Source organism: Crinia signifera, chromosome 4 (genome assembly GCF_055691185.1).
Source record: "Crinia signifera chromosome 4, ASM5569118v1, whole genome shotgun sequence".
Taxonomy (NCBI): Eukaryota; Metazoa; Chordata; class Amphibia; order Anura; family Myobatrachidae; genus Crinia; species Crinia signifera.
The window spans coordinates 4,385,945-4,412,700 of NC_139220.1; the positions used below are offsets into that span (position 1 = coordinate 4,385,945).

A 26,756-nucleotide genomic window follows, 5' to 3' on the forward strand; every position below is an offset into this window, starting at 1 on the left:
TAGCAGCTGGTGGGCGGGGGCACTTAGTTATAGGGACTGGCATACTCCACAGGTGGAGGAGACAGACGTCATTACTCTGGTTAGCAGCTGGTGAGCGGGGGCACTGAGTTATAGGGACTGGATTACGCCACAGGCGGAGGAGACAGATGTTATTATAGCGGCTGGTGAGCGGGGGCACTGAGTTATAGGGACTGGCATACTCCACAGGCGGAGGAGACAGATGTTATTACTCTGGTTAGCGGCTGGTGGGCGGGGGCACTGAGTTATAGGGACTGGATTACTCCACAGGCGGAGGAGACAGATGTTATTACTCTGGTTAGCGGCTGGTGAGCGGGGGCACTGAGTTATAGGGACTGGATTACTCCACAGGCGGAGGAGACAGATGTTATTACTCTGGTTAGCGGCTGGTGGGCGGGGGCACTGAGTTATAGGGACTGGCATACTCCACAGGCGGAGGAGACAGATGTTATTACTCTGGTTAGCGGCTGGTGAGCGGGGGCACTGAGTTATAGGGACTGGCATATTCCACAGGCGGAGGAGACAGATGTTATTACTCTGGTTAGCGGCTGGTGGGCGGGGGCACTTAGTTATAGGGACTGGCATACTCCACAGGCGGAGGAGACAGATGTTATTACTCTGGTTAGCGTCTGGTGAGCGGGGGCACTGAGTTATAGGGACTGGATTACTCCACAGGCGGAGGAGACAGACGTCATTACTCTGGTTAGCGGCTGGTGGGCGGGGGCACTTAGTTATAGGGACTTGCATACTCCACAGGCGGAGGAGACAGATGTTATTACTCTGGTTAGCGGCTGGTGGGCGGGGGCACTGAGTTATAGGGACTGGCATACTCCACAGGCGGAGGAGACAGATGTTATAACTCTGGTTAGCGGCTGGTGGGCGGGGGCACTTAGTTATAGGGACTTGCATACTCCACAGGCGGAGGAGACAGACGTCATTACTCTGGTTAGCAGCTGGTGAGCGGGGGCACTGAGTTATAGGGACTGGATTACTCCACAGGCGGAGGAGACAGATGTTATTACTCTGGTTAGCGGCTGGTGGGCGGGGGCACTGAGTTATAGGGACTGGCATACTCCACAGGCGGAGGAGACAGATGTTATTACTCTGGTTAGCGGCTGGTGAGCGGGGGCACTGAGTTATAGGGACTGGATTACGCCACAGGCGGAAGAGACAGATGTTATTACTCTGGTTAGCGGCTGGTGGGCGGGGGCACTGAGTTATAGGGACTGGCATACTCCACAGGCGGAGGAGACAGATGTTATTACTCTGGTTAGCGGCTGGTGAGCGGGGGCACTGAGTTATAGGGACTGGCATATTCCACAGGCGGAGGAGACAGATGTTATTACTCTGGTTAGCGGCTGGTGGGCGGGGGCACTTAGTTATAGGGACTGGCATACTCCACAGGCGGAGGAGACAGATGTTATTACTCTGGTTAGCGGCTGGTGAGCGGGGGCACTGAGTTATAGGGACTGGATTACTCCACAGGCGGAGGAGACAGACGTCATTACTCTGGTTAGCGGCTGGTGGGCGGGGGCACTTAGTTATAGGGACTTGCATACTCCACAGGCGGAGGAGACAGATGTTATTACTCTGGTTAGCGGCTGGTGGGCGGGGGCACTGAGTTATAGGGACTGGCATACTCCACAGGCGGAGGAGACAGATGTTATTACTCTGGTTAGCGGCTGGTGGGCGGGGGCACTGAGTTATAGGGACTGGCATACTCCACAGGCAGAGGAGACAGATGTTATAACTCTGGTTAGCGGCTGGTGGGCGGGGGCACTTAGTTATAGGGACTTGCATACTCCACAGGCGGAGGAGACAGACGTCATTACTCTGGTTAGCAGCTGGTGAGCGGGGGCACTGAGTTATAGGGACTGGATTACTCCACAGGCGGAGGAGACAGATGTTATTACTCTGGTTAGCGGCTGGTGGGCGGGGGCACTGAGTTATAGGGACTGGCATACTCCACAGGCGGAGGAGACAGATGTTATTACTCTGGTTAGCGGCTGGTGAGCGGGGGCACTGAGTTATAGGGACTGGATTACGCCACAGGCGGAAGAGACAGATGTTATTACTCTGGTTAGCGGCTGGTGAGCGGGGCACTGAGTTATAGGGACTGGATTACTCCACAGGCGGAGGAGACAGACGTCATTACTCTGGTTAGCGGCTGGTGGGCGGGGGCACTTAGTTATAGGGACTTGCATACTCCACAGGCGGAGGAGACAGATGTTATAACTCTGGTTAGCGGCTGGTGGGCGGGGGCACTTAGTTATAGGGACTTGCATACTCCACAGGCGGAGGAGACAGATGTTATAACTCTGGTTAGCGGCTGGTGGGCGGGGGCACTTAGTTATAGGGACTTGCATACTCCACAGGCGGAGGAGACAGATGTTATAACTCTGGTTAGCGGCTGGTGGGCGGGGGCACTTAGTTATAGGGACTTGCATACTCCACAGGCGGAGGAGACAGACGTCATTACTCTGGTTAGCAGCTGGTGAGCGGGGGCACTGAGTAATAGGGACTGGATTACGCCACAGGCGGAGGAGACAGACGTCATTACTCTGGTTAGCGGCTGGAGAGCGGGGGCACTGAGTTATAGGGACTGGATTACGCCACAGGCGGAGGAGACAGACGTCATTACTCTGGTTAGCGCCTGGTGGGCGGGGGCACTGAGTTATAGGGACTGGATTACTCCACAGGCGGAGGAGACAGACGTCATTACTCTGGTTAGCGCCTGGTGGGCGGGGGCACTGAGTTATAGGGACTGGATTACGCCACAGGCGGAGGAGACAGACGTCATTACTCTGGTTAGTGCCTGGTGGGCGGGGGCACTGAGTTATAGGGACTGGATTACGCCACAGGCGGAGGAGACAGACGTCATTACTCTGGTTAGCGGCTGGAGAGCGGGGGCACTGAGTTATAGGGACTGGATTACGCCACAGGCGGAGGAGACAGACGTCATTACTCTGGTTAGCGGCTGGTGGGCGGGGGCACTTAGTTATAGGGACTGGATTACGCCACAGGCGGAGGAGACAGACGTCATTACTCTGGTTAGCGGCTGGAGAGCGGGGGCACTGAGTTATAGGGACTGGATTACGCCACAGGCGGAGGAGACAGACGTCATTACTCTGGTTAGCGGCTGGAGAGCGGGGGCACTGAGTTATAGGGACTGGATTACGCCACAGGCGGAGGAGACAGACGTCATTACTCTGGTTAGCGGCTGGTGGGCGACTACTTACTGCCAGTCCCAGCAGCATGTTCTCCCCGACCGTAATATGGATCCTCAGACCAAACAGGGCGTTCATGCCTTTCAGCTTCAGCTTGTTCATCAGCTGGGTATGCAGCTCGTACTCCATGAACGGCAGTAAGTTGCTGATGGCCGTGGCGTTCGCCTCTGCCTGCGCCTTTTTCTTCAGCCGACACAACCTGTCAGGGACAGAAGAGATGACACTTTCTGTGAGACCCCCAACACTTCCGCAGCTCCGCGCGTCTTATCGGGACAGTGAGAATATGGTGGCAGTAGAACATGCCAGTCATAACAAGAACAGGACCTGCCACAGACATTTATACACAGTTATGCTCATAAGTATACACACCCCAGCAGCAGAATCTGTAAATTCTGTCCATTTGTCAGAGAATATGAATGATAACTCACACACTTTTCTGTCACTCATGGTCAGTGGTTGGGTGACGCCATTTACTGTCACACAACTGTTTTTACTCTTTTTAAATCATAATGACAACAGAAACTAACCAAATGACCCTGATCAAAAGTTTACCTACCCCAGTTCTTAATGCCGTGTATTGCCCCCTTTAACATCAATGACAGCTTGACGTCTTTTGTGGTAGTTGTGGATGAGGCTCTCTATTTCCTCAGATGGTAAAGCTGCCCATTCTTCTTGGCAAAAAGCCTCCAGTTCCTGTAAAGTCTTGGGCTGTCTAGTATGAGCTGCAGGTGTGAGATCTCCCCAGAATGGCTCCATGATACTGAGGTCAGAAGACTGAGATGGCCACTCCAGAACCTTCACTTTATTCTGCTGTAGCCAATGACAGGTGGACTTGGCCTTGTGTTTTGGATCATTGTCATGTTGGAACGACCAAGTACGTCCCATGCGCAGCTTCCGGCTGATGAGTGCAGATTTTCCTCCAGTATTTCTGATAACATGCCGCATTCATCTTGCCATCAGTTTTGACCAAGTTTCCAGTGCATTTGTAGCTCACACATCCCCAAAACATCAGCTATCTCCGTGTTTCACAGTAGGAATGGTGTACCTTTCATCATAGGCCTTGTTGACTCCTCTCCAAATGTAACGTTTATGGTTGTGGCCAAAAACTAGATTTATGTCTTACCTGGTAAATCTCTTTCTTTGAGGATGTCAGGGGCCACAGGCTTTACAATCGGTAGTGGAGTGGGAGAGAGCACCAGCACCCTAGAGGTTAAACTTTAACTGCCTCCCAGGCAGCCGGGCTCCTCTACCCCGCCTCCAGGCCTAGGAACTCAGTTTTATTAACAAGCCAAGGCAGGAGACAAGAGAGAAGGGAGAAAAGCACCACACAGAACACATTCTGAACATATGTTAGTACCTTCAACACAGGAACAATATAACCTGATCGTAACTTAATTGTAACTAAAGAAAAGCAGGCACGGCAGGGAGGGATCCCTGTGGCCCCTGATGTCCTCGAAGAAAGATTTATCAGGTAAGACATAAATCTTGTTTCCTACTTCGGGAGAAGTCAGGGGCCACAGGCTTTACAATGGGACGTCCTAAAGCAGCCACCTATGGGTGGGGATGCTCCTGTGCCGCAGCCAACACACTCTGGCCGAAGGCAGAGTCCTGGGAGGCAAACGTATCAAAAGCGTAAAAGCGCAAGAAAGAATTGGCGGACGACCAAGACGCCGCCTTGCAAATTTGCTCAGCTGTTGCACCGCCCCTAGCAGCCCAAGACGCCCCCACAGACCTAGTGGAATGTGCCCGTATCCCCGCCATGTCCCTCCTCATGTGCAACAGGCTGTTCCCTGCCTATTGTCCCTGGGGGAGGGGCTGATGTGGGGGGAGCCACCTCCCCCTGCTAGCAAATGGTCCACATGTAAAGGCGTCCACATGCAGCGCCGGTAAAATGGCAGGGGGATCCAGCGTGCGCAGGGCGGCCCCGCATAGCGGCGCTGCTGCCCACAAACTAAAATCCCTGGTGGTCCAGCGAGAATGGGCGGTGGACCGGCCGTCTGCTTGCTAGCTCAGTCGGTGGTCCACCCCGCCGGCTGGAACAGCCGCTAGTGTGCCCATGCTAGCGCGATCGCGCACGCGCCTGGTGGAGGGGCACGTTACCTGGTCTTTTGTGTCGACTGTTGCTCCCCAGTGGCTGGGAGCCTGGTGAGCAGGCAGCGCGGGTATCTGATAGACACCCAGCGCTGCCGCTCTGTCACTGACCTATAGTCAGTGTAAAAGAAAAATAATAATAATAAAAAAAAAGAATAAAGTAAGGCTGCAAAGTAGCAGCCCCTCTAGTGGGTGCATCTGGCTCCTGCCAGCAGCCAGAAAAACGGAGTTCCTAGGCCTGGAGGCGGGGTAGAGGAGGGATGGAGGCAGTTGAAGTTTAACCTATAGGGTGCTGGTGCTCTCTCCCACTCCACTACCCATTGTAAAGCCTGTGGCCCCTGACGCCTCCCGAAGTAGAAAGTAAAATTTTGGTCCCATCACTCCAAATGACTTTGTTCCAGAAGTTTTAGGCTTGTCTCTGTGCTGTTTGGAGTATTGTAAGCGAGATGCTTTGTGGCATTTGCGTAGTAATGACTTTCTTCTGGCGACTCGACCATGCAGCCCATTTTTCTTCAAATGCCTCCTTATTGTGCATCTTGAAAGAACCACAACACTTTTTTTCGAGAGTCCTGTATTTCAGCTGAAGTTATTTGTGGATTTTTCTTTGCATCCGGAACAATTTTCCTTTCAGAACATTTTGTTCGTCTACCTGACCGTGATTTGGTTTCCACAGAATCCCTCTTTTTCCCACTTCTTAATTAGAGTTTGAACACTGCTGATTACCATTCTCAATTGCTTGGATATCTTTTTATATCCCTTTCCTGATTTACACAGTTCAATTACCTTTCCCTGCAGATCCTTTGACGATTCTTTTGCTTTCCCCATGACTCAGAATCCAGACACGTCAGTGTAGCACTGGATGAAAGATGCAAGGGTCTTTCAGGAGACCAGAAACTCACTGACCTTTTATACACACACACTGATTACAAGCAAACAGATCACAGGTGAGGATGGTTACCTTTAGTAGCCATTCAAACCCGTTTGAGTCAACTTCTGTGCATGTTATCAGGCCAAAATCTCCAGGGTATGTAAACTTTTGATCAGGGTAATTGGGGTAGTTTCTGTTGTCATTAGGATTTAAAAAGAGTAAACCCAGTTGTGTGACAATAAATGGCTTCACCCAACCACTAACCATGAGTGACAGAAAAGTGTGTGAGTTATCCTTCATATTCTCTGACAAATGGCCAGAAAATCACAGATTCTGCTAGGGTGTGTAAACATATGAGCACAACTGTATATAACAGTGTACAGCGCTTGGGTGGTCCGGAACCAAACAGCTCTCAGCCACGTCCCCGGGACCCAAGGCAGTCGGAATCTTGGCGTGGCGCTGATGTGTATGCGCGGTGGCTCAGTGGGTAGTGTGTGCTGAAGAAATCAGACTGTAAGCTCCTATGGTGCAGGGACGGACGTGAATGACGAGTACAGATCTCTCTGCACAGTGCTGTGTTGTAGCACCCTTATTGCTTTTTGCTAACGTTACACCCTTTTATACCGAATTATAACTTATGACCTATGTGACGCCTCTTATTAAGGTGACATGCTCTAATACATTAACTGTAACTTGTCACTAGTGTGATTCTTAGGGTGGGCGGTCTGTGCTGGCCCAGGGGGTCCCGCGCTCCAGACTTAGGATTGTTAGTGACCCACCTGATGAGGTCACCTGGCCGTGATTGGTGGACGCTTCTGTCAATCACTCATTCTTTATGATTGGCTGCCAATAGCACTGGTTTGTCCTATGGTGTGGACCATAAATATCCTGCTTTGGTCCCTGACCACCAACACAAGTGCCCACAGCCCCCAGTTTGGGAACCACTGCCCTAATGTAAATAACAGGTGACCCGAGTATGATAAGAGACTAGCCGCAGCCATCATGTACAGCAGGAGGTAGGCTGACAGTCGGGACCCCCAATGACATTTCTCCCTAGTGGGGGATTTTCTGAGCTCGCCCCCCTGTCAGAGTACTGGCTGTCGGCATACCACACCCGGTTATCCTGTATATAACTCTATATGTATCACCGGCAGCAGACTCAGGATTAATCACTGTACCTGGCCTGTATCAGGCATCCTTTCCCCACTAGCGGAGCGTCCCCGGGAAGGTCTATGGTGGTGAATAAGACATCAGGAACCTTCTGCTTTCGGCAGCTGTAGCAGAACGTGAGGTGAGCCGGGAACGGCATGTTCAGCTCATCGTACGGGATGTGACAAAACGAGCAGGTTGGGGGCGAGGACTCCTCAGACCTACACACAAGAGGAAAGCGTTTTAATGCCTGAACTATAAAAAGACGTCTCATTGGTGACATACATGATGCAGCGCAGCCCGGCGACATCTCTACAAGCGCTTCGTTAGGGAATCCCCGACCTCGGGTTACAGAATACACACAGAGCAGAGGAACGGAACAGAATGGAAGACAACAGAAGTGTTTGTAATGTGATTTATGTACCACAGCTGGAGCCATAAGGAAGTAGTCACCTGCCTCACACACATTCATACTGTGCCTCTACCAACCAATCATATACAGCGCAGTAAGGAGAGGTAACTGAATGTAACAGGAGATATGGGACACCCCCACACAAGTGACCTTGGTGAGCTCCATGACGTAACACAGACCAGATGGACTTGTGTGGTGATGCCAGAGTGTACAGTACATACAGTAACGCATGCAGGCGGTGGTATGATGTGGGTCTGTACCAGCTCAGGCACCATAGTGACCCCACTGAGACCCCTGGGCTGACTCTCCCCTCCTCACTGTACATAAGGCAGGATGTACCCGCTGCTGCTGCTGTACAGGAACGGGTAGCCAGTCTGCCAAGCGGGTGCCCGCAGTGATCCCTGTGCATGGTGATCGTACACAGTACTGACATCACTAACATCGCTCTGTCTATATAGTGTATATGCTAGAGAGAGATTAGATTGTAAACTCCTTCCCACTCTAGCACGGACATAATACCCCGGTGACTACCAACCCTTCTACAATGACACATCTACTGCATATACACACACACAACGGCAGCGAGATCCTGAGACAGAATACAACAACCCTGATATTAGTCAGCATTCGGGACTGGCCCATCCGTACCCCCCGGGTCTGGCCACAGAGTTACCTCTGGAGATGTTAGTTACAAGGAGGGATGCGTTCATCCTGCACTTTGCCCTATAACAACGTGACCTACCCTAGACGAGCATTGCTATCAAACTCTCCCTTGTCTGACCCTATAAAGAAGCCGGGGTGCGCGGACAACCTTTGTTCCAAACAGATTTCGTTGGCGGCGTCCTGCAGGAATCGGGGGTTCAGTACGGAGGCCGTACCTGAGGCGGAGAGGATGCAGACTTCCTCACTGCAAGGAAACAGCAGACAACAGCCAGAGATCAGACATTGCATGTATTCAGTGGGAACGTTAGTATCACGTATATCAGTAACTGGCGCCTATGTAACACAGCGTTCACCTCTCAGCGATATCTACAGTGCGCCAACGTATATCAGTAACTGGCACCTATGTTAACACGCAGCGATACCCAAAGTACGCCACGCACCTCAGTTCTGCCCCGTGTTACACCGCTTAGCAGTGCCTTGGTACTATACAGTGCGCCAAGCACCCAGTTCTGCCCTCAGTTCTTACTGAACCAAAAAAGGTACTTGTTTCCTAGAAAGGCGCCCAGATTTCCTACGTACGGCACCGTAGGAAAATTGCATCACATCGCATAGGCCATTATAGCGGCATGTGATGCGATTTTTTCATGTATTTTTTTCCTCATTGTACACCACTATATCGCATCACATGTCCCGCAAAATCGCATGCAATTTTATAGGGTGTGCGATGCCATGACATTAGGTATACAATAATATGATTGTCTGTCCCAAAAATAGATTTAACGCACCGCCCCCACACTATCCACACCAACCCGAAGCATGTCAAGCACAGCAAGCCCCGCGACAGCGGAACGCGTCCTCCGACTTTGTCATTACCCCACTATCCACGCCGGCGTGGAGTTGATTTTATATAGTGTGGCGAGCGCGAAGCGGATTACTTTACATGTATTCCGCATCCGCTCGCCACGCTTCGGGCTCGGTGGCTCGCCACACTATTTAAATCAACTCCACACCGACGTGGATAGTGGGGTAAAATTCAGAGGATGCGTTCCACCGCCGCTCGCCATGCTTTTTGGGACATACAATCATATTAGTGTATACCTAATGTCATGGCATCGCACACCCTATAAAATCACATACGATTTTGCGGCAGATGCGATGGCCCTGGGCTGAGAGCAGTGAATGAATTACATAGGAAAATCGCATCGCACATCGCATGGCCCTAAAATGGTCCATGCGATGCAATTTCCCTACGCAGAATAGCCCACTAAGGAAATAGCTTAGTGGGCGCGGTTCTAGGAAACAAGTACCCCAAAAAATATTATTTTTGTTCAGTAAGAAATATAACAAATGGGGATAATTGTCACTGTTAAATAATATATGTAGCTAAAGACGCTTCGCCCATGGAACGTCTGACGTTTATTAGGCTGAACGTGGACTGCACAGACTAATTACAAACCCAGGGCCGATTCAGGTAGAATCAGTCCCTGGCGTATTGGTGCCAGGGACCGATGGTGCGTATTTGCATCGACCATTGAGTCATTTCTCTCCCCTTTGGCTGTATGCGAGAGATGTCTTGGTGTACATTCCCTCGCATGTTACCAAGGGGATTTGGCAGCAGGGCGAGAGACGGGCGTACGGCTGGGTGGTGGGCAGCGTTTATGGGCCCGCTAAATAGTGAACAACTGCTGCTTAGCGAGTGATAACAGTAATAACGATTTATAATTTTTTTTTTTTTTTTATCTTTTACAGTCCCTTAGGAATCAAGGTAGTGACTTTGTTTGGCCACCTGGTGGCAGCACTGGAGCTGCTGACGGATCGCTGTATAGTGTCACTAGAGTCCAATGTGAAGCAGTTCCTATCACACTGATAATTCCCTGCTGACACAGGTGATGTCAGATACAGACAGCATTGTCCAACCCAGACTGTAATCAGCTGCTATGGGGCACTACCGGGGTTATATTATAACACTGCAGACTATATTGGTGGGAGCCGCCACCTCCCTCCCTCCCCCGGCCTTTGACTTACTCACCAAATGCTAGTGGACTCACTGTAGCCTACCACGGCGTGACAGCCCAGTGCTTTGGCGTGAGACTTTATCTCCTGACGGATCTCCGCCCACCAGGCGTCTCTGGTTTCCGGTTCATCTGGAAGTACAGAAAGGAAACGGCGATATAACCAGCACGTCAGAGTCACCCTTCTACATACACAGGACACCCGAACCGCGATGTGTAATGTGCAGCGCTGCGGAATGGAAATCCTACGCCATGTACACCACACAAGATATCCCAGAAATTAGCTACATAGGAAAACTGTAGCTGATGAAAATGTGATGAGAACAACGAAACGCGGGGTAGATTTGCCATCAGTTGGGTTATTTAAATCCTCCAACATTCAAAGGCTTTCAGAGGGACATAGTTATTTCTATGGCAATCCATCGGTCACAGCTGCTGATCCTCGGTTACTTTGACATATAGTAAATCTAGCGCTTAAGTTGGCGATTGTGCTGGAAGAGTAATACACATGGAGATCACACTGTACGGCAGCGCCCTCTACTGGTAACTACAAGGTAACTGCAACTTACCAATGGCACAACTTAAAGAGGTTCCCGATGCAACGCCCATGTCCCCATATTGTAAAACAAGATGCTTGGCGACATTACAATTCACTTTTCTGCTGCTTAATGGCAGATACACAAGATTTCAGGCCTACCGGCAACATTGTTACAGCAAATCAACACTTAACAGTCACTGTACAGTAGCTGCCAAGTTCTAGAACAGTAAACAGGGTAAGGGGGGGGGGGGGGGGGGGGGGGGGGGGCGGAATTGGTTCAAGAGGACAGTGCAAATGTCAACAGTGTCTAGGTCGACCCTAGATAGTGAAAAATAATTAAAAGGTAGACACATAATCTGTCGGCACAGGCTTTCTGGGTGTCAATTTGTAGTTGATACCAGCTTACTGTTCCCAAATCATAGTCCACGTGAATGGTAAAGGATAAAGAGATAAAAAAAAATACTGAAAGCCTGTGACAACCATTGCCATGTCAACAATGCCGACGGATCATGTGTATACTGGAGAGGCATACGCCCACACTAGAAGCTTCTGGCTCAGAAGTAGATAGGTTAGGCTCTAACTTAATATATGCTAATTTCCCCCCAGAAAGCAGCAGAAAAGGATTTTCTCAGTTATATTTTTATAGACGGTAAGTTAACATCCTGCGAGGTTACAGCCACTGACAAGTCTTCCAGTAGTGACTATTTACTAAGCTTTGGAGACAGATATAGTAGCGGCCAATCAGCTCCCAGCTGCCATGTTATAGGCTGTGTTTGAAAAATGGCAGTTGGGAGCTGGCGGTTAGTACTTTTGGGGTCTATGAACCAGCGCCTGTCATTTTTCAGACACAGCCTGTGACATGGCAGTTAGGGGCGGATTGCCCGCTACTTTATCACACCCCAAGGCTTAGTAGATAGATCCCTATTCCAGTGATCAGATACAGGTCACCCTAGTTTCAGGGGTGTCTAGTTGCACCTCACGTCCAGGGAAATAATAATCGGGGCAGTGATTTCTGCCGCCTGCATTACAATTTCTTCCACTTTAATGTGAGCGTAGAAAGGAAAAAAAAAAGGAGAAGAATATTACAAAATAATACTGTTTGCCACAGAGCATGCACAACAGACAGGGGGCGCACAGGAGCGACTACGGCCTTCCTACCCCACCGGGATCATGTGTGAGTCTACTATTCATGTGCGTGTTCAGGGAGAGGCGTCACATGTGAAGAACACAGTAACTTACCTGGCCGGTCATACACACACTGCGGAGACCGCCACATTACTGCATGGTGCGCGGTGGATGGAGTCTGTGTATGGTCACAAGCAGCTATATGTAAGCAATCTGCCACCAACCACACCATTGTAGCATCTTAGCACTAAGGATGTAAAGGTACACTGGAGGACACTGTGGGAGGGGGGGTGGGGAGAGAGCAGGGGAGCGGGTCAGCAGACTACAGAGGGTTCCCTACACTCTCGGGCAGCAGCAGAAGCGTTGGCAAGGCGGAGGTAGCAGACAGTAGCCAGAAATGGGTAGATTGGTTCATGCTCGGATCTGGTGACGTAACGCACAGAAACTATGGCAGCTCAGTGAAATGTGGACAAGAAGAAATGTACCTAGCTACCCCCCGTCAGTGACGCAGACACACCCGCGCCGATACACACCCGCGCTGAAACCGGTTCCCTACAGGATACACAGCCTTCTGGTACAATTTGCAATGCATATATATGCAAAATATAGCGCACACAATGTATTCCTGGATGAGATCGGGTCCTGCGAGTCCGGAACTCAGACTTCTGTACCCAAGGTTCCCAAACATGGCCCTAGAGATACCCAAATAGTCCAGGTTTAAGGGGGGAAAAAAACGATTTAGTTATAATAATGTCCATTTACTAAATAAATCCCCCCACACCTAGGAAATCCCCAGACTATTACATAAACAATATGCGCTATTCCTAGGCGGTCTCGGTGACACAGATACCTGGTGGCCAGTCCCAGAGATGACCGCACAGGAAGCAGCTATATGCGGAGAACGGGTGTCCATGTCACAGTCAGATACCTGGTGGCCAGTCCCAGAGATGACCGCACAGGAAGCAGCTATACGCGGAGAACGGGTGTCCATGTGACAATCAGGCAGATGTTACAGAGTATAAGGGGTAATAAGATTTGGAGCAACTGGGGCAGAATAACCGCACTGACGTTTCACACCCATGCACTATGCTATCCAGCGTAACATTATATCCACTACTGCAGCGTGGGACACCCATTCCCATCCCGCGGCACGGCAGCACTCATTCCCATCCTGCGGCGCGGCAGAGCCCATTCCCATCCCGCGGCAGCACTCATTCCCATCCCGAGGCGCGGCAGAGCCCATTCCCACCCTGCGGCGCGGCAGAGCCCATGCCCATCACGCGGCGTGGCAGAGACCATTCCCACCCTGTGGCGCGGCAGAGACCATTCCCATCACGCGGCGCGGCAGAGCCCATTCCCATCACGAGGCAAAGCCCATTCCCATCACGCGGCGCGGCAGAGCCCATTCCCATCACGCGGCAGAGCCCATACCCATCACGCGGCGCGGCAGAGCCCATTCCCATCACGCGGCGCGGCAGAGCCCATTCCCATCACGCGGCGCGGCAGAGCCCATTCCCATCACGCGGCGCGGCAGAGCCCATTCCCACCCTGCGGCGCGGCAGAGCCCATTCCCATGGCGCGGCAGAGCCCATTTCCATCACGCGGCGCGGCAGAGCCCATTCCCATCACGCGGCGCGGCAGAGCCCATTCCCATCACGCGGCGCGGCAGAGCCCATTCCCATCACGCGGCGCGGCAGAGCCCATTCCCATCACGCGGCGCGGCAGAGCCCATTCCCATCACGCGGCGCGGCAGAGCCCATTCCCATCACGCGGCGCGGCAGAGCCCATTCCCATCACGCGGCTGAGACCATTCCCATCACGCGGCAGAGCCCATTCCCATCACGCGGCGCGGCTGAGCCCATTCCCACCCTGCGGCGTGGCAGAGACCATTCCCACCCTGCGGCGCGGCAGAGCCCATTCCCATCACACGGCGCGGCAGAGCCCATTCCCATCACGCGGCGCTGCAGAGCCCATTCCCATCACGCGGCGTGGCAGAGCATATTCCCATCACGCGGCGCGGCAGAGGATATTCCCATCACGCGGCGCGGCAGAGCCCATTCCCATCACGCGGCGCAGCAGAGCATATTCCCATCACGTGGCGCGGCTGAGCCCATTCCCACCACGCGGCGCGGCAGAGCCCATTCCCATCACGCGGCAGAGCCCATTCCCATCACGCGGCAGAGCCCATTCCCATCACGCGGCAGAGCCCATTCCCATCACGCGGCAGAGCCCATTCCCATCACGCGGCAGAGCCCATTCCCATCACGCGGCGCGGCAGAGCATATTCCCATCACGCGGCGCGGCAGAGCCCATTCCCATCACGCGGCGCGGCAGAGACCATTCCCACCCTGCGGCGCGGCAGAGCATATTCCCATCACGTGGCGCGGCAGAGCCCATTCCCATCATGCGGAGCGGCAGAGCCCATTCCCATCATGCGGAGCGGCAGAGCCCATTCCCATCACGCGGAGCGGCAGAGCCCATTCCCATCACGCGGAGCGGCAGAGCCCACTTCCATCACGCGGAGCGGCAGAGCCCATTCCCATCACGCGGAGCGGCAGAGCCCACTCCCATCACGCGGAGCGGCAGAGCCCATTCCCATCACGCGGCGCGGCAGAGCATATTCCCACCCCATGGCGTGGCAGCGCCCATTCCCATCACACAGCATGGCAGCGCCCATTCCCAGCACACAGCGTGGCAGTGCCCATTCCCCCTCCACGGTGTGGCAGCACCCAATCCCACCCCACGGCGTGGCAGCACCCAATCCCACCCCACGGCGTGGCAGCACCCAATCCCACCCCACGGCGTGGCAGCACCCAATCCCACCCACGGCGTGGCAGCACCCAATCCCACCCCACGGCGTGGCAGCACCCAATCCCACCCCAAAGCGTGGCAGCGACCAATCCCACCCCACAGCGTGGCAGCGACCAATCCCACCCCACAGCGTGGCAGCGCCCAATCCCATCAGACAGCCTGCACGCATTTCTGTTGTGGGAAATGTCTGTCCTGCTGCTAAGAACATTCCAGTGGGACTATGCGGTCACTCTGGGGCCCAGGGTTTAGTGGAACACACCCACTGCGCTCATCATATTATTCATGTCAACAGTGCCAGATCCATAAAGAAACAATGGGGCAACTTACACAACACTGCATTTATGTGAAGACGGGTGTGGAAACACAGCAACCCAATTATATGTCGCAGTTATCTGGCTGAGGAGTCTGATTGGTCGCTGTGCTGCGGTACAATATCAGTAAGTAACCTAATGATTTCTGTATCTGGCTGAGGAGTCTGATTGGTCGCTGTGCTGCGGTACAATATCAGTAAGTAACCTAATGATTTCTGTATCTGGCTGAGGAGTCTGATTGGTCGCTGTGCTGCGGTACAATATCAGTAAGTAACCTAATGATTTCTGTATCTGGCTGAGGAGTCTGATTGGTCGCTGTGCTGCGGTATAATATTAGTAAGTAATCGAATGATTTCTGTATCTGGCTGAGGAGTCTGATTGGTCGCTGTGCTGCGGTATAATATTAGTAAGTAATCTAATGATTTCTGTATCTGGCTGAGGAGTCTGATTGGTCGCTGTGCTGCGGTACAATATTAGTAAGTAATCTAATGATTTCTGTATCTGGCTGAGGAGTCTGATTGGTCGCTGTGCTGCGGTACAATATTAGTAAGTAATCGAATGATTTCTGTATCTGGCTGAGGAGTCTGATTGGTCGCTGTGCTGCGGTACAATATCAGTAAGTAACCTAATGATTTCTGTATCTGGCTGAGGAGTCTGATTGGTCGCTGTGCTGCGGTATAATATTAGTAAGTAATCGAATGATTTCTGTATCTGGCTGAGGAGTCTGATTGGTCGCTGTGCTGCGGTACAATATTAGTAAGTAATCTAATGATTTCTGTATCTGGCTGAGGAGTCTGATTGGTCGCTGTGCTGCGGTACAATATTAGTAAGTAATCTAATGATTTCTGTATCTGGCTGAGGAGTCTGATTGGTCGCTGTGCTGCGGTACAATATTAGTAAGTAATCTAATGATTTCTGTATCTGGCTGAGGAGTCTGATTGGTCGCTGTGCTGCGGTACAATATTAGTAAGTAATCTAATGATTTCTGTATCTGGCTGAGGAGTCTGATTGGTCGCTGTGCTGCGGTACAATATCAGTAATGCTAGCCACACATCAGACCAACTTTCCTCCAACCATCCAACTAGTTGCTTGGATGGAATAAAGATCTGGTACTGGATGGGAGCAAAGGACAATCAGAAATGTGCTCACAAACCCAGGAAAATTGACAAAAACATTCAAATTGTTTAAATCAAACAGGTTCCACTACATCACCGCGTCTGAGCCACAGTTTTTGTCCTTTTCCAGATTTTGGGAGCAAATTTCTGAAGTATATATTACATTTGCTCCCATCTAGTACCAGATTTTTATTCCATCCAAGCAACTAGTTGGATGGTTGGAGGAAAGTTGGTCTGATGTGTGGCTAGCATTATGTAGGGTACACACCAGGACGACCCGCTCACGATGCACATCGTGAGCGGGTCGTCAGTGTCTCGTCTGACCCGCTCACGGTGACGCGGGGGGGCACGACCCGCTCACGATGTGCACCATGAGTGGGTCCGATCCGATGGCGAAAAAGAGGGGGGTGGTGTGTTTTGCGCTGCTGGCTACAGGTAAATTAGTGGGAATATACTCCAGATAAAAAAGTAAATGACCAACGTGCAGAAAATGACACGGACACACTGCTTAAAAAAGGTATAAATTTTATATATTAAATCGCATCAAGCAATGCATGAATAACAATAAATGAAAATAATCATATATACATAAGAAAAATAAAAAATAATAAATAAAAATAATAATAAAAAAATTAATAATATTATTTTTTATTTTTATTTTTTATTTTTCTTATGTATATATGATTATTTTCATTTATTGTTATTCATGCATTGCTTGATGCGATTTAATATATAAAATTTATACCTTTTTAAGCAGTGTGTCCGTGTCATTTTCTGCACGTTGGTCATTTACTTTTTTACACCAACACTAGAGGTGTGATATAATGCAGACCTCCTTACTGGGTTCACGTCTGTAGAACATGTATTCCCAACCTCGCTCCTCAAGGCACGCTAACAGTGTAGGTGATCTGGATATCCAGGTTTCAGCATAGATGGTCACATGGAAATGACTGGGACCCCAATTACCTATTCTGAATCCTGGAGTGGGCACTGAGGGGCGAGGTTGTGAGTGGAATAAAAAAAAAGTCTGACAGCCAATGGAGAACACAGACACACTCGGCAAGAACAAGAGAGGGGTGCAAACTAAACTCTTGCATACTACTTCCTAAAAGGGCCTCATTCAGAGGTGGGCGAGAACGCTGTCTCTACAGGGTTTGGGCACAAGGTGCATCCGCAGAGGAAAGCTGAATACGCAGCCGTAGGAATACGTTCAGAGCTGCACATTGATTGTGATGTCATTTATCTGAGCGACCCTGTGGCTGCTCAGTATGTCCGTCGTAAGTAAGACTTCCGGTCGCCACATCAGATATTCCCAGGGATGAGCCCGCGACTCCATCACTGTAATTAGGGGCAGCGGACGCTGCGAGCATAACCAACATAAACCTGCCCCCAAATGCACAAACCTCAGCGCTGCCTCCGCCTCTGACCCGGCCCTTACTGATGACATTTACAAACATATATTATATTTTTTTATATTTATGATTCTAAATCATTGAAACAAAGTAAATAAGTTTTAATGCTATTAAACGGAGGAGCTTGCACCCCAGCGACGGGCGGTGAGAGGAACGAGACTATTCACTGAGCAGCCATAATTTCTGTTGTCATATAGAGAGTTTTATGGAAGGACTAAGGTAATACCTGAAGTGTAACTATTCCAGTCTAGCAGTTTGTAAGATCTGGTGTTACCCATTTTCCCGACAAAGGCTGGGTTTAAAACAGCAAATGAGGTCAGTTAGAGAAGCGGAGTAGACACAGTACTACAAAGACTGAAAAGACAGACAGCACGGTTAATAAGAGAGAGATACTGGAAGGGGGACAGCACTGGTCATGGCTAAATGTATTATTTTGCAACACGGTAAATCAAACGGAAAATCTACTGAGTGCCTCGGACCCTCGTTCCCTGTGAAATCGCTCTAGAATCTAAAACATTTCTGGACAAGGAAGTGGCGCATTGAGGCTTAAGAAAAGATCATTGTTCTGGAGAGTCATTAGCGTGCGAGTGGTAACAGTTTGGACCCCAAGTGAGGAATCTGGAGTTTTTATGAAGCCTAAGAAACCACCGTGAGATTGTGATATCACTCGGGGGGCTGCAGAAGAGGCAGACGGTGAGTTGCAGTAATTGGTACATTTGTCATTTTGAGAAACAAGACCCATGAACACACTTCAAATAATGCGAATAGCACACCCCCAAACCTGCTTGATCATGTCCCCAGTATTCCTACCTCTGGGAGTACCAACATTGTGCTAAAACTCCATATACCACATCTGCCGCGCTGTAATGTATCCTGAGCCTGACATCACAGCTCTTACTGCCAATAGGAGTCCACCATTCAGTCACCCACAACAAACATGGCTTCCCGGATGCCAGTACACTTGGGGCACCAATGGTGTGAATGTCGGAACATGGAGAAGATTTAGGGAATAGGTTTCTCTTTAGTAAAAACGTGTGAAATCCAACTGAACGGTGCAGAAAACGCACACGATAAGGATAACATAAATCGTACAATCCAGAGGAAAATAAAGGGTACTGCTTTCCTAGCACGGCGCCCACGATAAGCATCGCATTAATCGCAAGCATCGCATGCATCTTATGTGTTTCTGCACCATGCGATGCTTGCGATTAATGCGACTACAGTGATTTTTTCATCGTATCCATTTTTATCACATGCATCGCATCGGTCGTACTGTTTTAATGTCATAAGATGCATGCGATGCTTGCGATTGATGCGATGAAAGTATTTTTTTATCTTGGGCATTGTAAATCGCATGCATTGTATACTCTTAAACATACATACAATGTATGCGATGGACGCGATTTACGCAATTTCATACATTTGGCGCTCACAGGCCCGTGCTTACAATGTTAAATGCACACCCACGTCACCCCCCCCCCTATAAACGTGAACCCGAAGCGTGGCGTGCGCAGCGAGCCCGCAAGGGGCAGCGGTGCGCGTCCTCCGACCTTTTCATACCCCCACTATCCACGTCGGCGTGGAGCTGAGAATAGAAAGTGTGGCGAGCGCAGCGAGCCACCGAGCCCGAAGCGTGGCGAGCGCAGCGAGGGGACGCGGATACCTGTGAAGCCCGCGAGGGGAAGCAGATACCTGTGAAGCCCGCGAGGGGAAGCAGATACCTGTGAAGGTATCGGCGTCCGCTCGCCACGCTTCGGGCTCGATACATGCGATTTAAAAACCGAAATCGCACAGATTGTATGCCATATAAAAATGTACACGATTAATGCGATGGGCGCCGTGCTAGGAAAGCAGAACCAAATAAAGGGTTAAAATCAGAGTTAACCCAACATTTTACTCATATACAAATACTCAGATTAGGATGAAAGACTCTATGGCGTTATCACAGGGTGACAGACATCCCTGCATATTGTATCCCTGCACTACATGTAACGGACATCCCTGCATATTGTATCCCTGCACTACATGTAACGGACATCCCTGCATATTGTATCCCTGCACTACATGTAACGGACATCCCTGCATATTGTATCCCTGCACTACATGTAACGGACATCCCTGCATATTGTATCCCTGCACTACATGTAACGGACATCCCTGCATATTGTATCCCTGCACTACATGTAACGGACATCCCTGCATATTGTATCCCTGCACTACATGTAACGGACATCCCTGCATATTGTATCCCTGCACAACATGTAACGGACATCCCTGCATATTGTATCCCTGCACAACATGTAACGGACATCCCTGCATATTGTATCCCTGCACTACATGTAACGGACATCCCTGCATATTGTGTCCCTGCACTACATGTAACGGACATCCCCGTATATTGTATCCCTGCACTACAGGTAACGGACATCCCTGTACATTGTATCCCTGCACTACATGTAACGGACATCCCTGTACATTGTATCCCTGCACTACATGTAACGGACATCCCCGTACATTGTACCCCTGCACTACATGTAACGGACATCCCCGTACATTGTACCCCTGCACTACATGTAACGGACATCCCCGTACATTGTACCCCTGCACTACATGTAACGGACATCCCCGTATACTGTATCCCTGCACTACATGTAACGGACATCCCCGTACATTGTATCCCTGCACTACATGTAACGGACATCCCCGTACATTGTATCCCTGCACTACATGTAACGGACATCCCCGTACATTGTATCCCTGCACTACATGTAACGGACATCCCTGTACATTGTATCCCTGCACTACATGTAACGGACATCCCTGTACATTGTATCCCTGCACTACATGTAACGGACATCCCTGTACATTGTATCCCTGCACTACATGTAACGGGCATTCCTGTACATTGTATCCCTGCACTACATGTAACGGGCATTCCTGTATATTGTACCCCTGCACTACATGTAACGGGCATTCCTGTATATTGTACCCCTGCACTACATGTAACGGACATCCCCGTACATTGTATCCCTGCACTACATGTAACGGACATCCCTGTACATTGTATCCCTGCACTACATGTAACGGACATCCCTGTACATTGTATCCCTGCACTACATGTAACGGACATCCCTGTACATTGTATCCCTGCACTACATGTAACGGACATCCCTGTATATTGTATCCCTGCACTACATGTAACGGACATCCCTGTACATTGTATCCCTGCACTACATGTAACGGACATCCCCGTATATTGTATCCCTGCACTACATGTAACGGACATCCCTGTACATTGTATCCCTGCACTACATGTAACGGGCATTCCTGTATATTGTACCCCTGCACTACATGTAACGGGCATTCCTGTATATTGTACCCCTGCACTACATGTAACGGACATCCCTGTACATTGTATCCCTGCACTACATGTAACGGACATCCCTGTACATTGTATCCCTGCACTACATGTAACGGACATCCCTGTACATTGTATCCCTGCACTACATGTAACGGACATCCCTGTACATTGTATCCCTGCACTACATGTAACGGACATCCCTGTACATTGTATCCCTGCACTACATGTAACGGACATCCCTGTACATTGTATCCCTGCACTACATGTAACGGACATCCCTGTACATTGTATCCCTGCACTACTTGTCATACTGTATCCATTTACAGGACAGTGAGTAAGTCAGCACTACATCGATAATTCAGGTTCCCCTTTACCAGCCTCATTGGTTCAGTGTTCCCAACTCTCAGGGTCATTTGCTAAAGCTTCTAAAAATGGAAAGGGTGCCGTTGCCCATAGTAACCAATAAGATTCTGTCTACCATTTTCTAGGATGTGTTTTTATAACTAGAGAGTCTGGAGAAGCGCCAGGGCCTCCGTCAAGTGAGAGTCACACACAGGAGGAAGTAACGGATGGGTGCAACATGTTTACATTGCCATACTTCTCGTTGTTTGGTGGAACTTTGGTCTCGGCCATCATGCAGGACCGGTCTGGAAGGTCAATAGCGCTACTGGAATGACGCCCAAATACGTACCTGGATTATGAATCCGATCCAGTAGTTTCACTGATCGTGCACTGACGACGCCACCAACATGGACGAGAAAGCCCACCGGGAATGCGGTCAGAGTGAAAAACGGGAATTCCTAGGAGTGGTAGTAAAATCTGTATGTTACACATTATACACACAGACATGTAATTAGCACAACTTCCAAATGTGAAGAATATATATATATATATATATACACACTACACAATAGTGGAGTGGCGCCTTTCACACAAATGTAAGATAGTCCTGATATAATATCCAATTTTTAGATCCAAAGAAGCAAGAAGGGAATTCTTCCAATATTCATTTATTATTCTTCAGTGGATAAGAGTATAAAACAATGAGTAGATAACATCCCAACGCGTTTCGTCTCACAGAGACTTCATCAGGGGAATATGTTGTATCAATCTACAAATGTACATGAAAAAGCTTTGTTTCAATAAAAAATAATTATTGAAATAAAATACACATTTAGTTTTTATAAAAAAGGAAGATGAAAATAAATGAAATGAAAACAAGGAAAAGAGAACAAGGTGGTGGACTGGAAGAGAACAGAAGAGTGGGTATAAAAATAGAAGTATAAAATAGGAACGGACTGTAAGTATTTACATAAAAAAAAAAAGTATTCGTTTATTTATAGGTCACTATTTTCTGATCAACCTGAGAGGCCATCAGAATTTCCTTTTTTCAATGGACACTTAGGTATGTTGCACAGCCTTATACAGCCACTGTAAGAGTATAGGTTCAATATGAACTCCTAAACCAACCAATAATATTCACTTTCAAATGTCACATGAGCCAATTGATTCCTTTATTGATTACATTTTAAATATATAATATGTTTGATTCTCTATAGGCATTTCTAACTAAAAATTATCTGCAATATATATGGGAAATCCTTAAATTAAACAGGTATGTAGCTACAAATTAGATACCAGGCCTATTAAGACCTATGCAATACTAATTTAAATTTTTTGATACCTAGGATCAAGGAGATTATCTCTTAAAACCATCGTCATCATATACTTTAATAGGAGTTACGCAGTTAAGCAGTAGAATTTACCTATAGAAGGTACTTCTTACAGTCCGTTCCTATTTTATAATTCTATTTTTATACCCACTCTTCTGTTCTCTTCCAGTCCACCACCTTGTTCTCTTTTCCTTGTTTTCATTTCATTTATTTTCATCTTCCTTTTTTATAAAAACTAAATGTGTATTTTATTTCAATAATTATTTTTTATTGAAACAAAGCTTTTTCATGTACATTTGTAGATTGATACAACATATTCCCCTGATGAAGTCTCTGTTAGACGAAACGCGTTGGGATGTTATCTACTCGTTGTTTTATACTCTTATCCCACTGAAGAATAATAAATGAATATTGGAAGAATTCCCTTCTTGCTTCTTTGGATCTGAAAATTGGATATTATATCAGGACTATCTTACATTTGTGTGAAAGGCGCCACTCCACTATTGTGTAGTATCTTGGTTGTTTTATTCCCTTCCCTCAGGGAATTTAGTGGAAAGGCTGCCATAAGTCAAGTCATTACTAATATTTCTACTTTGTATCATATATCTGAGCATAGCGCGTGTTGGAATATTGGGATTGTATATATATTCATATATATATATACATACACATACATACTGTTCAGTGTAACCCTGACATTCCCCTGTATTTCCTTCCTGTTCCGTCGCACACGGCTGAATCTCCTCCAGCACCCTCAGGGCCTTACAGAATCTCAGAAAAGGTCGGAGAGCTGAGAATCAATCAGCCAATCCACAGGCAGCATCTCTGCAGGGTCAGCTGTCAGTCACTCTGCCTTCAGTGTCAGGGAAGCTCCTCCCCTCACATGGCCGCCTGTACAGAGTAGTCATTATTCCCCGTAGGAGCCATATTTGTTAGTATTGCAGCTCTGACTCAGAGGAATAAAATTATACGGGAATAAGACCCGCATCATGGACATCTCGGCCACTGACCATCCTGTCCGTACTATCGGCACACAATAGACTGGCCTAAAACACAACATTAAAGACCCAGATCTTACCCGTTGCTCCAGTGTGGTCTGCGTCTGCTGTCTGAGCAGGGTCTTTAAGGCTCCGCCTTCTCTTCCTGCACTCCCGCTGCCCATCCCTGGGGGGCGCACCAAAGAAACAAATAAGAAGGCAATACGCATCCCCCTGTACAGTGACGTATACTGAGCCTAGGTGGTATAATGGGACTGGACTGCGCCCAGGGACTGTAAGTGTGTAAGTAAGAGGTTCTCCGCCTCCAGAGTTCTCCCCTCGCAATCCCACCATTACCTTACACAGGAAGTCTCCGGAAATCCCCACTGATGGCACCATGCGGTACGGTCTCCGTTACAACAAGGGCCCCCCTACCGGACACTCCAGAGGTGGAGAACCCCCTAAACTATGTACATGATAAGCAAATATGTTACTGGCCAAGAGGCAAATCTAGCGGGACATACTGGCAGGAGGAAGGACAAGCTCTCAGGACGTGGCCCGGACCACACAGGCTGAGACAATGGACCAAACGTGGCTTATCGTGTTCCGTTTACTGTAATGGGCACGGGTCATTGTGCCGCTTCTGTGGCCGACCTGTCTATGTGGTGACGGGCACCAACCTTCGCCTTCAGCTACGCCCCTTTCTGTGGCACTAATAAACCCCGATAAGCCCGATGTCCGCTTGCTCTTGCAATTAATGACATAAATGAGGCTAAACCAAGTATGGAAAAAGCCGGAGGGTCCTAATGTGGCGATATAGCCGGACCCCTCTGACACGTACACCGCTCTGCACTCCCGGAACCCCCGACGACCTGCAGAGCCGTTCCGTCCACAGGGTCATTCTTATGTCCAGCATAAAGACCGAAAGCACTTGAAAAGGAGTTGGCGCTTATAGTAGCTGTGCACCCAGCGCCGTTTGTAGTTCACGAGCGGATGATAGGGATCCCTATGTTATCCCTACGTTATGTAACCGTAGACTTTGAATCACCTTTTACCTTACAGACTAACGTCTGCGTCCGCATATGGTGGCGGGATATCAGCCTATGCTGGTGGGCACATGTGACAGGACCGTGCTCTGGGGCTCATTGATTACGGTACTCTGTATTCAATTAATTTGGACGCTGATAACTAGAACATTATTACTGGGAACACTGCAGAAATGCGTACGGCCGGCTTCGTCCGATTACGGTCACGCTATGTAACTGGTTGTATCATCATCTGTAGATGTGCTTCTACCTTGTGACAACTTACCAGATATGCACCCGTTTTAGCCATTTAAAACTCCTGGCGTATGATAAACGGTGTCTCAGCCAATCAGCTATTGTCACGTGTTGTCATGGAAAATGGTTACAGTTGTTTGCTAGGATACATCAGTCCGGCGTATATGAGGGCGGGGTACCATGTAATAAATGTACGGTGTATGATGTCACTAGCCCAGGCGAGGGGGTGGCGGAGCAGTCAGTACATGACCAAGATGGCCGCGTGCAGGAACTGGACACGTTCCCTGATCTTGTATCAGTTTGTAAGAAATCTGCTCTGAATGTTCCCCCTGGAAGCCTATCCCAGCACTATGTATAGGTAGTGCTGTAATACAGAGGATGCCTATCCCAGTACTATGTATAAGTAATGCTGTAATACAGAGGATGCCTATCCCAGTACTATGTATAAGTAGTGCTGTAATACAGAGGAAGCCTATCCCAGCACTATGTATAGGTAGTGCTGTAATACAGAGGATGCCTATCCCAGTACTATGTATAGGTAGTGCTGTAATACAGAGGATGCCTATCCCAGTACTATGTATAAGTAATGCTGTAATACAGAGGATGCCTATCCCAGTACTATGTATAAGTAATGCTGTAATACAGAGGATGCCTATCCCAGCACTATGTATAGGTAGTGCTGTAATACAGAGGATGCCTATCCCAGTACTATGTATAAGTAATGCTGTAATACAGAGGATGCCTATCCCAGTACTATGTATAAGTAGTGCTGTAATACAGAGGAAGCCTATCCCAGCACTATGTATAGGTAGTGCTGTAATACAGAGGATGCCTATCCCAGTACTATGTATAGGTAGTGCTGTAATACAGAGGATGCCTATCCCAGTACTATGTATAGGTAGTGCTGTAATACAGAGGATGCCTATCCCAGTACTATGTATAGGTAGTGCTGTAATACAGAGGATGCCTATCCCAGTACTATGTATAGGTAGTGCTGTAATACAGAGGATGCCTATCCCAGTACTATGTATAGGTAGAGCTGTAATACAGAGGATGCCTATCCCAGTACTATGTATAGGTAGTGCTGTAATACAGAGGATGCCTATCCCAGTACTATGTATAGGTAGTGCTGTAATACAGAGGATGCCTATCCCAGTACTATGTATAAGTAGTGCTGTAATACAGAGGATGCCTATCCCAGTACTATGTATAAGTAGTGCTGTAATACAGAGGATGCCTATCCCAGTACTATGTAAAGGTAGTGCTGTAATACAGAGGATGCCTATCCCAGTACTAGGTATAGGTAGTGCTGTAATACAGAGGATGCCTATCCCAGTACTATGTATAGGTAGTGCTGTAATACAGAGGATGCCTATTACAGGTATTAGTGGTTGGATGCTTCCAGAACAGAACTTGTGGCTAGTACTAAACGTTTGTGCAATCTATGGTAAGCGGATCACAGCGACGTCCTGGGTCCTGTCCTTCCTCTGTGCTATGCCAGTGTGGGGCGAGTGAATGGTGTATCCAGCATATATATATACACGTGCGCACGGTGCAGATACACTACATACGTCTAATGCTGCTACAGGACAGGAGGTTTCAGGCACTAGGAACACTGCGATCGGATAAGGAAACACTGATGGCATACGTATAGCCGCCGGTACCGCCGACGGGACTATACGATACTAGTGTGGCAGACACATGAAATGAACA

At 49.0% G+C, this 26,756-nt stretch overlaps 1 protein-coding gene across 21 annotated transcripts in view; it reads right to left on the reverse strand.

Annotated features, from left to right (window-relative positions):
- Positions 1-26,756, reverse strand: part of C2CD5 (C2 calcium dependent domain containing 5) — a 66,310-nt gene that overhangs the window by 19,666 nt on the left and 19,888 nt on the right. For 8 of the 21 annotated variants that reach the window (XM_083180794.1, XM_083180788.1, XM_083180792.1 and 5 more), the window contains exons 10-16: positions 23,865-23,950; positions 21,805-21,913; positions 17,979-18,044; positions 10,458-10,572; positions 8,508-8,672; positions 7,383-7,574; positions 3,258-3,444 (exon numbers count right to left, since the gene is read on the reverse strand). In XM_083180794.1, coding sequence (XP_083036920.1) covers positions 3,258-3,444; positions 7,383-7,574; positions 8,508-8,672; positions 10,458-10,572; positions 17,979-18,044; positions 21,805-21,913; positions 23,865-23,950 — 920 coding nt within the window. The remainder of the gene's footprint in view (positions 1-3,257; positions 3,445-7,382; positions 7,575-8,507; positions 8,673-10,457; positions 10,573-17,978; positions 18,045-21,804; positions 21,914-23,864; positions 23,951-26,756) is intronic. The other 13 variants (XM_083180799.1, XM_083180797.1, XM_083180804.1 and 10 more) reach the window with 3 other exon arrangements.